At 43.0% G+C, this 17,605-nt stretch overlaps 2 protein-coding genes across 3 annotated transcripts in view; one reads left to right on the top strand and one right to left on the bottom strand.

Annotated features, from left to right (window-relative positions):
- Window positions 1–223: 223 nt before the first annotated feature.
- Window positions 224–6,530, bottom strand: shox2 (shox homeobox 2). Its single transcript, XM_070829783.1, has 5 exons — window positions 6,266–6,530; window positions 4,239–4,447; window positions 1,685–1,742; window positions 1,304–1,392; window positions 224–517 (listed from the first exon to the last, which is right to left on the bottom strand). The coding sequence occupies exons 1-5, from the start codon at window positions 6,519–6,521 to the stop codon at window positions 224–226; spliced, it is 906 nt and encodes a 301-aa protein (XP_070685884.1). The 5' UTR covers window positions 6,522–6,530.
- A 2,684-nt stretch (window positions 6,531–9,214) lies between these two features.
- Window positions 9,215–17,605, top strand: part of rsrc1 (arginine/serine-rich coiled-coil 1) — a 112,305-nt gene continuing 103,914 nt past the window's right edge. The window contains exons 1-3 of one of the 2 annotated variants that reach the window (XM_070829630.1): window positions 9,215–9,273; window positions 9,842–10,039; window positions 13,148–13,270. In XM_070829630.1, the coding sequence (XP_070685731.1) occupies window positions 9,858–10,039; window positions 13,148–13,270 (305 nt within the window). In that variant the 5' untranslated portion in view covers window positions 9,215–9,273; window positions 9,842–9,857. Of the gene's footprint in view, window positions 9,300–9,841; window positions 10,040–13,147; window positions 13,271–17,605 lie in introns of both variants that reach the window. The other variant, XM_070829629.1, reaches the window with a different exon arrangement.

The raw sequence follows: 17,605 nt of genomic DNA on the forward strand, positions 1-17,605 counted from the left end.
TCGTCTTTTCTTTATCTCATAAATAGCCTATATTTTTTTTTAATAGTTATACTCGTTGTCCTTCATTTGAAAAAGAAAGCATAAATATCGTCCTCGGATCATTTTTTTTCTCACTTTGTCCTCGGATCTTTTCACTTTGTAAGCGTTTATGGTCTGCGTCTGTCAGTCGCGAGGACGCGGCAGATAGTGCGCGCACGCCCCGCGCCCCGGCGTCTACCTGGCGTCACAGTCCCAGCGCGGCCGTGTGCTTTTTGGCCTTCAGTCTCAGGTCGGCGATGCTGGAGTTCTTGCTGGTGTTCTTGGCGGCGGCGGCGGCTGCCACGACGGAGGCGGCGGAGGCAGACTCGGCCGCGAGCGTCGCCAGGGGCAGCCCGAAAGGCGGCGCGGGGAACATCATGTAGGGTGCGTGCGCCGCCAGGTGAGAGTGCAGGTGGTGCTGCGCGTGGGCCACGGCGCTATCCAGCTGCAGTTGCGCCTGCACCTGAAAGGAGAAGGGCGGCACGTTGCAATGACTATCCTACGGGACGGGACGCACGAGATGGGGAGAGAAGGGGGAGAACATGCGTTAACTTTGCAGTGGGTTGTCTGAAGGGTGTATTTCTATGTGAAACTACACTTCTGTGAGAAGGCAGGACGACCCCCCCCCCCCCCCCCCCCCCCCCTCCCCTCATTCAAGTGTCACTGAGCCACTTCACTTGGGTGCCATCTAGTTCTGGGGACACTGTTGGCTACTGAATCTCTCCATAATCAAAGGTCAGATTTGGAGTTTTTTCTGCGGAGATCAGCAGCATGAAATCTAAAATCTAATCTCAAGTCGACCTCTCTTGGCCTCTGAAATCTTGGGCCTTCCAGATAATAAAGCTAGATCAGAGCAGTAGTGCTCAAAGTGAGGACTGCACTTCACTTCCATTAAATGCAACATAAATTATGTATCCTACATCATTTACTAATATGTCCAGACTCTGCCCATCACATACAGGTGCACAGTTCAGTGTACCATAAAATAACCAAAACACACCACTCCCAATGTTTGAAGGGAAACTACACCCCCGCACTATCAGGCCTGCTCCAGTAAAATAAAATGATAAATAAATGATCGTGAAAACAATAGAGGGAGTTTTCTAATTAGGCTGTACAGGCTACGCTGTGTTGGCACAGTGTTTTTGTCAGTGTGGTAATAAGAGTTTAGTTACCCCCTACATTGGAACTGGAGTCTCTGCATAGCACTTGGGCAAAGCCTGTGCCAAGACAGCAGTCCGGGGATTGGTCTGGTTTTAAGACTAGGCGCTTCAAAGTAACTTGCCTGTTGGAATGGCATCCGTAAAGCCCCCACGTTGACATATGGCGCTACACGACAAGCTTCAAACTGATTCGCTGCTCCAATCAGGACTCCTGCAAAAAAAAAAACACACACACACACACAGGCGATAGCCTAATTGTGAGGAGGATATGCAAAAACCACGGAGATTATCGGAGGAAAAAACTTTAATAAGGTCCAGGATAAACAGCCACTAAAGAAATCACAGTGCTTTTGATGGCTTAATTGACTGAAATTAAACCAGGACCCAAATAGAAACAGTGCGTAAAGATGAAGGATGTTGCTATTTATTAAAAAAAAAAATAAAAATAGAATATAAAATAGTGTAGTTTCGTGTTTGTGGGAGCATGCAGGATAAAAGCCTACCTTTATGTAACTGGTTCTCCTGCTTTCTGCATTTGGCTCTTCTATTCTGGAACCAAACCTGCAGGGACAGAAATTAATTAGAGACCTACTGATTGGCAGCTGCTTGTGAGGCCATGTGTAATTCCTCTCAAAGTGACAACAACCGCAGAAAAACAATATCCCCGAGGAGCACTGAAATATTAATGACACTGCTTAACCCCAGATTTGAATTATTACATTTAGTCTACAACAAGGGGAGAGAGTGTGTGTGTGGGGGGGTGTATTGGAGCACGAGAGAGGAGAGGAAGATACAGAGAGTGGAGCAAAAATGGAAAGTAGTAAATCTGCGAAGAGCAGGGGGGCATTAAAACCTTATTAGGAGAATAGAAACACCCTTGTTGGGGATGTGCAGGACTATTGGACTATAATAAATAACCTTGTCAGCGTTGGTTTCATCTTTCTATAGATTAGTGTCCCCGAAGAGTTGAATGGACTCTCAGATATCGAATAGCAGCAACGCTATTACGGTTTTGGACATCAGAGCAAGGCGATCTGAGAACATCTCCCTCTTTCTCTTCCCATTTCTCTCTCATTAAATGACCGCTGAAATTAATTACCCTTATCTGCAGAAAATCCATGTCAGAGAAACGTTTAAATGCCTCACAATTTTGTCTAATCACCGCCATAACACGTAGCCTACTTGCACACACACACACACACACACACACACACACTAAACCCCGCTTCAAAGACAGCTCACTCCTCTTTTCCTTCTGTTGAAATCGACAAGCGTCAATTTCAGAGAAACGCCTTGAAACACAGATTAAACGATTAATCTGCTTTGAGTCCCCTAGACAAAGCTCGGGCTAAATTAGCCCACAATACAACATGTCAATCTGCAATCTCCCTTACATTAGGTCCATATACACACAGTGAAAGCATGATTGAAATATCATATTGATCTGGCTGTCAGCTGGCTGCATTTATTGACCACAATGTATGTCAATCGGAAGTCCTTTTGTGCATGCTTCACATAGAATTTATCGCGATAATAAAAGCAAATGCTCTGCTGTTATTGGTTGAGGCAAAAAAAAACAACAACAACAACAACAAAAATGAAAATAAACGTGTGGTCCCTTCACGCAACTGGTGAAAAGATATAATACTCCAACAGAGAGAAAGAGAGAGAGAGCTGCTCTTGATTTGCGTAGAAAATAATACATAATTTATGTAAATCCCCGAGCTGTGCTCCTTGTTCGGGACACAATACGCCTTATTGGTGAGATTCCAGTTCAGGCCGGGAGAGCCCTGCAAAAAGCTGGCTTTAACTTTTTGTTGGGAGGGGTTGGAGGGTGAGTTTGGGATGGGGATCTTTTGGGCCCGTTTTATGATTTCTTCTTTTTCTTTTTTTTTTTCTCCCCCCACAACGACCGCCATATTCATTGTAGAGACAAATGCTCAGTCCTGCCCTGAGCCGGGGCTAAAAGAGTCTGGAATAAGATATTACAGTTTTTTGGTTTTTTTTGATAAATCAGATGAAAGGAGTTGTCTATATGTTCATTGTCCCCCTGCTCCTGTTACACAAGACATGTCTGAGACCCCCCCTCTCTCCATCACCATCACCACCACCACCACCACCCCTCCACCCCTCGACTGGCTGAAGCCTTACTGGGTTTCTGCGCAGATGGTGTGCCCCCATGAAAAACGACAGCATCTCTGACAAACAGGGCCCTGGTAACATACACCCAGGCACCGAAGGCAAATATTTGCTGGCTTATTTGTTTCGGTGGATTCGGACAATACAGATTAAAACGACTCTCGTGACACAAGCAGGCCCTAATTGAGATAATAAACACAAATGAAATAATCAAAACAAGCTGAGTGAGAGACCAAAAAAAAAAAAACATCTCATCAGAAAATGATGCTGAACAAAAACAATGATGGTAAAAAACGTTTGGTCCTTCTGTAAAAATCTTGTCCAATTTATTTAAACTCACAAACACCCATGGGGCACCTCAGAACCTCCCCACAAATTCAGGCCTGTGCTGTGGTGCATGTCTGTGCACATTTATGCTCTACATGAAACCCTCCATAAAACTCAACACCACCACCATTATCATCATCATCCTCAGACTGTTTCTATGCGTGACATCAAGCAGATAATATATCATATAATGTAATATATCTTTAGAATAAATACAATAAAAATACAATATTAAAAAAAGAAAGAATATGGGAGAAACCAGGGTCTGCATGTGGTATTATTTGCTCATTATTATTATTATTATTGTTTATTCTTATAATTATTGATAATTGGTTTTATTATTTGAATTTAAGCATGTGGGTCATTGTTTTTGACATACATACATACATACATACATCCATGCACACAAATATTCACACTGCTTTGGTTATGATACTATTAATGATAATGATATATAATATTTTTTAATGATTATTTTTCGTTTTTTTTACAATGCACCTACTTTATTATTAATATTATTATTATTATTATTATTATCATCATGTCGTCTTATTTATTTATTATTGTTGCAGTTGAGACGTCTCTTCCTACCTGCACTCGGGCCTCCGACAGTCCCAGCCGCTGGCTAAGCTCCTCCCGCATGAAGGCGTCCGGGTAGTGGGTCTCGTCGAAGAGCCGCTCCAGCTCGTTGAGCTGCTCTAACGTGAAGTTAGTCCGACTTCTCCTCTGTTTGATTTTAGTCTGTGCCTCGTCCTCTATAGGCTTCGTGTCCTCTTTCCTTTCTTTCACGTCCGTGTTGCCTGCGTTGCAGTCGAGAAGAGAAGGAGACATCAACACCATGGAGCTGCGCTCTGACCCCCTGTCTGCACGGGCATCGCTGGCCTTCATCGTTGCAGAATTTTTTGAAATCTTATAATGTGGTTTTACTCTTAGAAACAGGCTTAATTCTAAATAGGGATCACATAGCTGCTGCGATACAGCCAAATGCACAGCTTTATTCTGCCACACAGTGACAACGAACCAAACTCATGGGTGTGCAAACTTCAGATTTAAGAGTAAAACACCTAAATGAACCGAGAAATGTTATCGATCATCACCCAATGGAAATAAAACCTTAGAATAAGAAAGACAGGCAGGCAGGCAGACAGACATGCCCCTCCAGCCCTCAAAGAGCACAGAGCTATCAGACCTCGGATGTTTTGTAGAGCTACATAAAGCTCTTTAATTATTAACTGCTTATAAATATGCAACGCTGTGCCCACTGTTGGATGTCTGATACATGCTTGTCGCAGTTCCGCTTTTAACCACGCTGCCCATGACGAACAGATGTCATTTTTACAAGCCACCCAACTCTGAGGACGTCTCGTCCCGCGTGTTGTCACGTTTTGTCCAGATTTTGTAGTACACAGTGACCAGGGCTGCACAGGACAGCCGAGCAGCTGCCTCACTTCTCTTAAAACGTAAAAAAAATAAACAAATAAAATGAAATGATTCTAACATTACTGGAATTAGTCTGAAAGCATTAAACAATTAAATCCTTTCCTGTTTTAATTATTTTTATTCCGGCTTGAAGCCCCAATTTCTTTGATGTGCTGTTACTTTCGTTATGCTATAATATATTTAAAAAATTTATATATTTAATAATTGAGGACAACCCGGAAAAACAATTCTTCCACCTGCTGTCTTTTTTTTGAGAGCCTATTTGTAATTCATCTGTAGTTTTGTATTCAAGTCATCCACTGTTACATCTGATGCAGGGCTACTTTTTTCACATCCTTGTACACAGAGTGACTGCAGAAAATGACAGGAGCTGATTTCCACCTCTCACGTGCAGTGATGTGTGTGTGTGTGTGTGTGTGTGTGTGTGTGTGTGTTTCATGTGTTTGATAGGGCCTCTTGTCGCTTAAACATTTCCATTAGAGATAAAAAAGAAAGATTCCTCAGGTGACAACAACGCTTATGTAAACTACAGCCACAGCGTTAACTTATGTGGTCACTCTGAAGTGGGCTAGACTGCAAATCGTGGACCACAACGCACCCGTGTTACTGTTCTCAACTTGTGATATAAAAAATACATGTCACTGAGCTCCTTATCATATTATAGGAGAATGGTTATTAGTTTGCCTCAGGAGGCCTTGCTGGTCCTATTACTCTCGTGGGTAGGCCTTTTCTGATGCACTAAATCTATGAAATGAAACTTTTAAACTGGATCGCATCACTAAGCTGCAAGCATCTTATTAAGATGGGAAATATTCTGGGATGTGATGTCTGGTTCGGAGCCTGCTGACCGACTTTGACGGTGCACGAAGCAAACAACTAACACGATCAAAACATATATGAGTAAATAATTTCAGGAAGAAAAAAAAAAACAACCCCACCAATGAATAATTTCCAATCTCGCAGAGCTCGATCATCCTGTAATCTAGACCGAGAATGACACCTCGGGGCTGCTATGATCTGCAGTGTCCGTTTGGATCGTAATCGGAAGGTAAAATGAGGATGTTTCGCACTAAAAGCGCGGCTGTGATGAGTGGATGATGATCAGATCAGACTTCGTTATAAGTCCTCCACACATCCCTGCCGATAAACACTGTGCACAACACACCATGCAGTCCTACCGTCAATGAGTTTGGGGCTCCCGGCGTCCCTGATCCTTTCCGGGCCGAGCATGTCCGTTTCCCTGCCCGGCGAGAGCGCAACGTTCCGGGTGACGGCTGCCGCCTCCTCTCGGCTCCCCGGCTCTCCGGATAAAGACTCCTTGCTCCCTGCTCGCGTCGACCCGGTCTCCAACACCTCCCTGTAGGTTATCACTTCCTTCTTCTCCTTCACTTTCTGATCGAAAGACTTAGACACGAACGCGGTGAGCTCTTCCATCCCTGCCTTCTCTCCAAAAAAAAAAAAAAAAAAAAAAATCACACACCACACACACTCACTCACACACTCTCTCCCTCAGCTTAAGACATCAATGGTGTGGCTCGTTTTAAAGTCGACCCCTTGAAAATGATGCGAGCTGATGTTGCCAACTCTGGAAGAAGGTAAAAAATATATAAAGAATATATCTTCTCAGCCAATTCCTCCTCCTTTGGTAGCAGAGTTGGGAACCTGCTGGTGATCCTCTATTGAAGTCACAGTATTTATACTTTGCGGCGCCTTGCCCCCTTGATCCGTGCAAATTACCTCCCCTCAGGATGCCGGGATGAGCCCCCCTTCCCCTTCACTGATACGGGAGAGAGAGAGAGAGAGAGAAAGAGAGAGAGAAGAGGAGTAAAAAAAAAAACATTAAGCAGCACCGTCGCTATTGGCCATTAATCCGAGATTGACAAGAAGGACTAATTAATTTAATTAAGCGCTCATTCGCTGCTATTGTCCTGAGTTAGTTTTTTAAACACCCGGGAGATGGTCATGGATCTCTCTCTCTCTCTCTCTCCCCTGTCTCTCTCTCCCCTCTCTCTCTCTCTCTCTCTCTCTCTCTGCAGGGGTGTGGCTTAAAAAATCTGGAAATGACAAGAGAGAGGGAAGCACATGGATGAGGAGTCCTTCCTCAGTATATCTCTGTGATCTGGGGGGGAAATAAGTCACAACGATGACACGGAGAGTAAAGAGGTAAAAAAAAAAAAAAAGAAAGAAAAGCGGACCAGCTGGGAAGCAGAGATGAGCAGCGACGACTTACGCAAGGAGCTTTAGAGGAAGCTCAAGTGAACATATTTGGCTTTAACCCCCAGTTGCACGTAGTTGGCTTTAGGCCTGGTGCATTGATCCAGAAGTTTTCGGCGTGTTTCTATGCGTCCACGTTGTCGCTTTTGATTTGAAACGGAAATGTTGCAGCAAAAATGTTTAAAAAGTGTTGATATAATAACAGAATCGCAACAGTTCGAGACCAAAATGGATATTCTAACAATAATTATTAACGAAACTATTATTACTATTATCATTATAATAATAATAATAATTATTATTATCATTATTATTATTATTCGGCTGTTATTATCTAGTGTTCATGTTATTGCTAATGCACGGAAGTATGTTGTGAAAATGTGTGACATGAAAGTTTGGGGACCCTGTGAGACAAATGATCTGATGTTTCCCCGCCATGCAGCGTTGCTTTATGCTCCTAATCAGCAGTTATGTATTTTAAATTGTCATCATCAGTGAGACTATATCGCCTAATATTAATTCTCAGTGGACTTTTTAAGCCATTAGGATGTTAAATAGCAGCTAAACGTTTAATTATGATGCCTCTTGCGATGCGTTGCCATTGGGCTCACTAATTAACGTTTCCAACTCGCCTTTTTCCCGCTGAAATGATTGCCTATATTTGCAAAAATAAATAAACAATGGTTCACTTGCGGTGAATTGAAGCGGACGCCGCGGAGAGAGGGAGAGAGAGCAATTAAGTGAGAAGAGGAGGAAACATATAGGCACACAAGAAACAGGATACAGCGGGATTTTGAAAACGTCGGGATGAATTTGATGCAAAATTAAGCGTGTTTATTGATAATCTATATAAAGCCCCATTTCCACACAAGGGCTCTAATTAAATATTAACGATGTTTCAGCTTGAACCTTAGGCATTAATTACTATTATTTCTGCTGCATCTCAAAACAGGATGAATTCCTAATCGCAGTGATAAGCAGCCTCTCGTGTCTGTTTGCACTGAAAACCCCATTCACTTGTTTCTATCAGCCATTCTTGTGCACATTATTGATCCGTTCACTCATTCTTGTTGTGTGCCCCCCCCCCCCCCCCCCCGTCCCATCTTGTGTTTTTGAATTTCACGAAGTAATTAATTATTCTGCTTTGCTGAAAATTGTGTGGATGCTCCGTCTGACCTTGCAGCTCTCCGTCTTTAGGCTGTATGTTGGTGTAAAACCTTATTATCTGAGAGGATGACCTCATGCAAATTATCACTGACAGACCTGCACCTCACACAGGCATTTGGTCTTGTTATAATTTGTGCTGTACGTGTGAGTATTGTCAGATCAAAACGAAATATGAGGAGCCCCGGCTAATACAGCTCACATGGATAAACATTATATCCTCATTAATTTGGATTATTTTCAATTGTCTTGAGACGGAACCAAAAAAAAATAGATTTATGCTATAAACATAATAAGTGAGGAAGATATGTTCCTGCTCCATTAATTGACCTTCTAGATGTGTGAAACATTGTCAGTGTAGAGGTCAGTAGAATAAGTACAATCCAAAAATGTTTAGTCCTGACAAGGCTTTTTTTTATCCCTCAAGTAGCCTACAACAGTCATGCAATAATGGAAATATAATTTTTTTTTTTTTTTTTTACCATAAAACCTCTAAATAGAAGCTAAATGGTTCATAATGGGCTAAAATCAGTTGTGGCTAATTAAACTGTTTTAGATTATACTTTGGCTTAAGTGGCAAAAGCGAGTGCTGAATTATTTAGGGCTCATTTGAGGCTGAAGATCTCATTCAGCGCAAATGATAAAACACTAATTCAAAGCCATGATGATAGCAGAGGAGAGCAGCCGCTCAATCGATTGCTCTGTGTGTGATTCAGCTGTCTGGACTCGATCGATGCTCTCCGGTTTGACGAGTGTGGTCTCGTGAGCAGTGCATGGTGGAGTTGTGGAGCTTCACAGCGATTTAAAGGTGAGGAGCGGGATTTTCATTTCAAGGTAACTTCTCGGTGTTTTTTTGTTTTTGTCGCTATACTTTCCTCTTTCCTGTGACGTTTACTGACTGCAGCGTGAGACAGGTTCACTGTTAAGCGGCTAGAAAACGTCAGTCAAAACGAAACAAGAACCACAGCCAAACGTTAGTGGAGTTAGCACAGTTAGCCTGCTAGCTAGCCTTCACAGAAAGCTGTTTTTATTAGTGTTAATCTCTTTTGAATTCACAGCGTGTGCGAAAACAGTGTTGTCAGAGCTGCAACGATGCTTTAAATCACACAACTATTCCTTCACTTCATGTCGTTGAGAAGCTAAGCTACATGTTGTATTAGCTAACTTAGCTGTTCATCCAGATCAATAACTAGACCTCTGGGATCAGAGTAGCTACTCAAAACAAACGCTTTGTTTATAAGACATGTAGAGAAATGCATTGTTGGCTTTGTTAAAGAGTTTAGTTGTTCACGTTGGTTTCTAGGTCTAGCTTTGTGTCATAGTGTTGCTAAGAGGTTAGCTCATCTGTAACCCTAATCTTGTGCATGTTTTGCCAGCTGACAGGCAGCCAGCATGGGTCGGCGCTCGTCTGACAGTGAGGATGACAGTCGGAGCAGGAGGAAGAGAAAACAGCGTCGCCGGTCGTCCTCCTCTTCCTCGTCTTCATCCTCATCCTCCGGCAGCAGGGTGACCAGCAGCCGCAGTCGGAGATCCAGTCGCCGGAGCCGCTCTCGCTCCAGAGACAGAGACAGGAGGTGAGAGGTTATAACAAGCTGTTCCTTTCCAAGCACAGGCAGCAGGGGTGAGCACTCAGCGAGGTGACTGTGCTGCTCAGGTGTCCTTTAGCAAGACAGGTGATGTTTCACCTCCAGGGGCTGTGCTCTGCCACTGATGCTGCGTTTTCACCTCCTTGTGATGCACAGAAAGTTAGAATTCACTTTTCCTCCGGCGCTTCATTAAGTGCCACCAAAATAAGTTACCCAGCAGCCCAGCTAAGTGACTCATCTTTCCTATGTTTGCAAAAGTGGATCAGAGGTTGAAAATATTCTTTGTTATTTTCTTGTCTTCTCATGTCGGTTTATTGAGTTACATGTGACTTGCTGTTTGTTGAGAGCTCTTTAGAGGCTGAAATGTATGGCGCCCATGTTAAGACTTTGCAGCCACAGTTAGTTTAACAGTTGCTAAGCTTAAGGAGTCTGGTGTGACTTTATCGAGGCGACAACCCAGCTATAGTTCTGTCTGTAGTTCTACTGGCTGATGTACATTCACGAAGACATCAGTATGAGTCTAATAGCTTTACTGTTGCTGTTTGTCTAATAAGCCTTTTTCACAGGACACGTTTTGACTTGTCACAGTAGGAAAAAGCACAGATGTTAACAATAACGTTAATGAATGCTTTGTTTAAGCGTCCCAGTAAGTCGTGATATTGTGACAATGAGCCAGCATGCATAATACCCAGAAAGTGAAGCAGCTAAATTGAATTCAGCCATCATCAATTTTCTTATTCATACCTGTGGTTTATTCTACTGTGAGGCCTATTTTGCAATTGGCATGTGATTGTTTTGAAAAGGGAAAATAATGGGTGTTGTTTTGATATGGGTTCAAAAACGTACACCCCTAGGGTAAACCCATGAGGGTAAAGGGAGGGATGCCTTTACTGGCAAATAACTCAAACACTGATTAGTTTGGATGTTGTATAATTTAGTGTTTTCCTTCGATTTAAAAGCCATAGATCACAGAAAAATCCTTTACATTCAAGTTAAATGTGCTGTGCATTGTGATTTTGAAAATTAGAATTGTTTATATGTATATAGTTTTTCAGTTTTCAATGTAACCCATGTAAGAACTTTCTGTTAATTGTTAGTTTATTATTGATTAATTGATTGTTAATTGAAGATACCTTTTATGAGGGAATGTTTAGTCTCAGTTATGATTCACATGAAACTGTGGAGACTGAACAACCTTCAGTCTGTTTATAATGATAAGGGCTCTGCTGAGAGGACCCAGACATGACATTTAGACAGATGTGGGTGTTTTTTGATGGCTCATTTTGTGTCTAGTCTTAGAAAATTAACAAAACATGAAAGGTTACAAGCTTATACCAATTTTATAAGCTTCTCCTCAGACATCTTTACCAGTAGTGAGTGGCTAGTGGTTGGACCTGGCCTCCTCCATCCCTCCACAGCTGCCACTGGCTGTGTGTGGCTGTTCAGACAAGGCCAGATGATAGTAATTATTTATGAGGCTTGGTCAAGGTCCATTACTACTGATTGGAAGTCATTGGCTGTCTGTAAGGGTTTGGGCTGGGTGGGCAGTGTAACCCCTGCGACCACAGTCCCTCATCTATTAGCCATACGTTTTGATCAATTAACCAAGACTGTGTGTGTTTGAGTGTGTGTGTGTGTGTGTGAGAAACTAGCTCCTTGCATAGGCTGATATGAAAGAGGACACACATTCTGTGGCATTTTCAACCTGCATATGTACAAACACTGTAATGAGACCTCACGTGGTAAAACAGAAGAGAGCTTATGCGCTTGGCAGGTGACATCACGATTACATAGTTAATGCATATGTGTGCATTAAGTGCATAATTATACCCATGACAAAGAGTGAGCAAGACGGGGGGGAAAAGTGTGTGTGTGAGGGAACAAGAGACAAGAAGTCCAACTTGGTAGGTGTTGTATTTATGTGAAAGGCTCCTGTGTTAACCGGCACTTCCCACTCGCACGTGTTCGAGCCATTATGTTTTTATTACATTGCGCAAGCTTCTGAAAAAATGTGAGTTAACACCGCCTTCCACCAAACCTCAGCTCACTACTGTGTGTTTCTTCTGCGTAATGTGTGAAGTGGTTGAACGAGGGCTGTGGAAGTTATTTCATAAGGCCCTGCTCATGGGATCCAGCCTTTGGAATACTAATGGTTCTTTCCTGCGCTACTCTAAGTGGTACAAATCTGGTTTGATAGTTCAGCCTCTGTGTTATTTGTATTGCTTTCCTTTTTCTTCTCTCCTCCTCTATCTTGCCGAGGTCCCATAGGACCATGTATGTTTTTTTTGTGTGTGTGTGCTAAAAAGATTTGGGTATTTTTGGCTTTGGTGAGACAAAAGAAGAGATTTTAAATAATGAATATTGCTCAAACTGTTTGCGCAGTAGAAGGGGGGATTCCACATTTACATTCACCCCCATAAATGCCTCCTGCTACATGATATCAATAGGATCTCGGTGTGAGTGGTGTTTGGAAAATAGACGCTGCACACACTGCTGTAGCCACATTAAAGGGCAGCAGAGCACCAAAGGGCCCCTGTGGAGGAACTCTGGGGCAGCCTGTATGACTCTGGTGCTCTCGGCCATATCTGAGCGTGCTCTCCAATGCAAAATAGCCATCAGTGCTGCTGGTAATATGTGAGGTTGTCTGGGACATTAGGACATATTTGCTCTTGAAATGAACAACTGAACAAATTAGGAGTACAGCATTCACTTATGCGAGAGAGGGAAGGATTTCAGATGATGTTGTGAGCTGCTGTGAACACAGACTGAGAGAAAAAGGTGCTCTGGCAGGGTGGTGTATAATTGTGAAGGGACAGGGGAGCTGATATGGGAATAGGCTGTCTACTAGACAAACTGTACATTGGAGCTGAACGACCACGATGAGATCATAATTATTAACAACAAATGTATACTCAGTCATTTTGGGAACCATTTTTTACAACAAATTTACAGGTTTCACTGTTGCCAAACTTTGCCAAAAACACAAAATGAGAAATTGCAGAAACAATAACCCTGCTGTCTGATTGATGTTTTGTTTTAAAGTTCCTGCCAATAACAGAATTAAATTTCTATGTTTTCTGTGTGTGTGTGCTCCAGGAGAAGAAGACGTTCCAGCAGCAGCTCGTCCCACAGTTCATCTCGCAGGAGGAGGAGTCGCAGTGCGGAGAGAGACAAAGGGAGGAGCCACCGCTCACACAGGTCACGCAGCCGAGACAAGAGGTAACACCATCACACGCACACACACATTCACAGCTGCTTATTCTGCAGTTTAACTTTCTATTTAGTCTTAGATTGAGTAACCATCAGCACAGCATGTCTTTTAGAACAGTGAATGAAACTCAGATTCTCAAAGAAACTCAGTCTTTTTAAACTTAGACACTTTTTTTTCTCTGGTGGTTTTGGCTGTGAGTATTTCATTCTGCATGTTGACAAATTCAAAGTTTTTGAATAACTGCAACATAAGTTTTGTCTCAGAAATGTATTTGTAATAGAACATGTAATAATAGTAATAATAATGATGATAATATTGTTATTATTAATAATAATACTTTATGAATAATGCATTAAAAAAAGGAGAGATGAGCCAAGACAACATTTAGGAGCGACAAAAAAAATTCGACTTGAAACACTTTTTGGGTGTTTGTATTACAAATCAGTATGTGGAATTCCATTACAGACTTTTCTTATTAAAAAAGCAATAAGACTTTTGGAAGTTTACGTCAGTGTAAACAAACACACCGTTTCGTATTTATGTCTCATGTCATCAGATGGAGCCAGATGGAAACTTGTGTCTCAGGTCTGGATTAGTATGTGGCGTGTGCATGTACGCGTGTCTCAGTTTGTCTCGACGATCCGTCTTACTATGCGAGTATTAATGTAACAGAGACCCGCAGAGAGAGCAGGTCAAATGCAACACCAGTCCAATCTGTCCCAAATCTCTTCTGGCAGCAGACTTCCTTTCACTCATTAATGCAATTAAAACATCATTACCCATACATACTTTGTTGAATTATGATTATTATTGGTGTCGCTCCTTTTTTGCTAACTTATTCATGCAAGACTAATGTGTACACACCTGCACCTCACTTCTCGCACACACACACACACACACACACACACACAGAGCCATAGTCAGTCGTGTATCCCTTTCAGAAACATAATGGCAAAGTCTCTGTGTGTGGTGGTCCATGTCATTAGCATAGCTAATCTGGTGCTAATGAACCAGTAAACTGTGCTGTTTTAAATCCCTCAAACACACACGCACACACTCTCACACATACACATAAAAACATGCACAGATGCACAATTGAAGAAAAGGTTGTCATAATATATGCGCGATCAAGGGCCTTTGTTTACTTGTGTATGGCTGCGGGGGAGAGCAGAGATCATTTTAATCACAAAGGAAAAAAGTGTTTTAATATCTTCATTACAGAGGTGTCAGAATGAATGAGAGGTGTTTTCACATGACGGTGGCTGATGATGTCAGAAAAAGACACCACACTTCAACTCTCCAACCCAACGGTCAACATTTTGTGGCTTCAGAATAAGCAACGAATTTCACACATTCTGTCCCTACTCTCTGCGGTACGGCGGCAGTCACTAACAGCGGCTCTGGTGATTAAAACATCAGTCGAAAATGGCATTACTGGTGTGGTGTGAGATGAAGGGTGGAGGGGATTTGGGAGATTTAGAACTACAGTCGATGACATCGGTGTTTACAAACGCTGCACTGTGATTAGGAGGGTTGCGTTGTGTAATCGGCTTAGCGGTGAGCGAGGAGCAGGTGGGTTGGGCTGGTGTTGGTGGGAGTGCGTGGTGGGTTGTTACGAGGTTGAGGCGGGGATGTGCAAAATCATGGCATTGATGATAAATTTATGCACTTATGTGATGGCAGCTGCAATTTGTGTCTGCACAACTTTGGCGTTGACGGCCACATGTGGGCTCCTGTTGTAGCATTCGAACGATCCAGTGGAAATTTTGATGTGTCAGCTAAATAAATGTGACTAGAGCTGAGCTGATGAGTCGATTAAGTGATTTGTTCATCGACAGAAAAGCAATGATTTTGATAATTGATCAATTCTTTGTCATTTTTCAAGCAAAAATGGGAGAGAAAATCTAGTTCTAGCCTTTCAAATGTGAGGATTTTCCTTTTTTCTTTGTCTTGTTTGAATATTAACTGAATCTTTTGGGGTTTAAGACTATTGTTTGGAACAATTCAAAATTTTATAGACCAAATGATTACTCCATTAATCAGAAAAGAATCTGGTAATTAAAAAGTTGATAATAGTTGATACCCTAAATGGGATTAATGCAGTGTGTTGAGTCTTTTCTGCAGCACTAGGAGCAACTGTAATGTTGTAATCCTGTACTGTACAGTTCTGTTGTGGGATACTGCACACTCTGCATTCACGGGGGATGTGGAATGAAAGCAGGTTCGTGTACACTGTGCACAGGTGCCCTGACTGCCATTAGTCAGTGCCGTGTGTGTCTGGATGAGGCTGCCTGAGCTGGCTGAGAAGCTGGCTGATGGATCAGAGGAGGATTGAGTGGACAGGACCTCATGATTGATACGCAGATAGGATATGAGGTGCTGCCTGCCACCCCCACCTCAGCCACACCAGAGCAGCACCCCCGTCAGAATATGAAAGAGAGAAGCAAGAAAAGACCGAGTGCACCTACTGGAGAGAAGAAAGAGAGAGGGGACGAGAAGTTAGAAGAGAGTGGAAGAGTGTGGAGAGAATAGGTCGAGTTAGGGCAGTGGGAGAGAACACAGCAGATCCTAAAGGAGGAAAATGAAGAGGAAAGACAAAAGCAAGAGGCGGTAGAGAGAACAGATAGGCCTGAGAGAGGGATATTATTCAGAAGAAATGAGAACAATAACGTCTGCATCAGAATATTGCAGGGGAGAAGATTAGGACCATAGTGGAGCCGTCGTGGGCTGAGGAAGAGAATATTATTACCTTCTTTTCAATCTCTCATGTATAAATAAAAAATAAAGAGATACATGAAATAAGAATAATGCTCTATCTTGTGTTTACCATCTATCGTTGCTTACTCCCTCTCTCCTCTCTTTCTCCTTTTTTTTTTTTCCTGCCCTCAATCAGAGAAGGGCCAGGTCCCCCAGAGGCAGTCAATCTTGCCCTGAAATGTAAAACAGACAAGAGGAGCAGATTACCTATTTGCCATTAATGTTTATTCTCTTTGATGTGAGCAGGCATATCAGTGTGTGCGTGCGCGTTCGTGTGTGTGTGTGTGTGCCCTCCTGTGTGCGCACCAGCAAGCGAGCATGTGTGCGGTTGATTGAGCGTATGCATGTATGTGCAGATTTGCGTGAATGCATGTTCATAAGGGTGTGTGTGTGGGAGGGGTGTCACAGCCCAGTCCACTGGGGCAGAGCAGAGTGGAGCATGGCAGCAGCAGCGTACAGTGATCTGATGTGTACCCAGCCCAACAAAGACGACGCAGTCTCTCATCACAGTCAGATCACAGGCACGTCTTTAGGTGAGCTCGGCGGAGCGGTGTAGTGTTGGGCTTTTATGGGCAGTCACAGCAGGGGTTAAATGTGTGTGGCTCAGTCAGTCATTCTGTCAGTCCCTCATTCAATTAACAGGCAGCTTTAGAGGCTCTGTTAGAAGACACAGAGGAATCGACAAATCCACCCCTTGACCCATCAAAGAGAGGCTGCGCGTTTCATTCATTGGTGGATATTCACACATGTATGCATGCGCTCACATAGGTGAGCACATACTGCAGGGCACACGCTAATGCTTACATTTTCCTCATTAATATTTCAGAGGTGTGTTGAGTTAGCAGGGCAGAGTGCTAGCGTCAGGGTTTAGCCCCGCTAACACTGGGGCGGCTTCATCACTGAGCTGCTGTCATGACTCTAAGGAGACTGAGACCTCTAATTATCCGCCTTTCCCCTAGAGGAGATAGATAGCAAGCTAAACACACCACCCACCATGCTAGGATAGCCGATCAGAGTCAGGATTATCACAACCACCCTGGAGCTGCAGAGGCCAGGACAAGTTCAGAACTGGTGCTTAGTCTGAGGTAAGGGAAAGGACAGTGGGTGGAACATGGGTAATGCCAAGACAGCAGTCGGGGACCATATTTTAAAAAAGTTAAAACATGTGGCTTTGTATGGCTGCTGTAAGTCCAAGCTGAATTTGTGATATCTGTAGCAGTTTTTGTGGTGTAAATTAACTGAAGATAATGCAGAACTTTCTTAAAACACACATTTCTAACTTAAGGTCCCACATCTGGTCTGCTACATTAAGGCTGGCATGAAACATAATGTGTGATAACAATAATAATGAGACACTTTCGTGATACCCCCCAGGGACATTATGCTATGTTCCTTCAGAGAGGTCAGAGGTCAGGGATGACTAAAGATCGGTGTCCACAGCTAGCTGCTTTCATTGCCTTGGTCCTCCAGTCATGAGCCAGTCAACCAACCAAGCCACCCCTCCATGTCTTGCTGCTGCTAGAACCAGGTAATCTAGATGTTTTAGTTCCATAACAGGAGCTCTGCGTTCTGCACTGGAGATCACA

This window comes from Pempheris klunzingeri, chromosome 4 (genome assembly GCF_042242105.1).
Source record: "Pempheris klunzingeri isolate RE-2024b chromosome 4, fPemKlu1.hap1, whole genome shotgun sequence".
In the NCBI taxonomy this organism is placed as follows: domain Eukaryota; kingdom Metazoa; phylum Chordata; class Actinopteri; order Acropomatiformes; family Pempheridae; genus Pempheris; species Pempheris klunzingeri.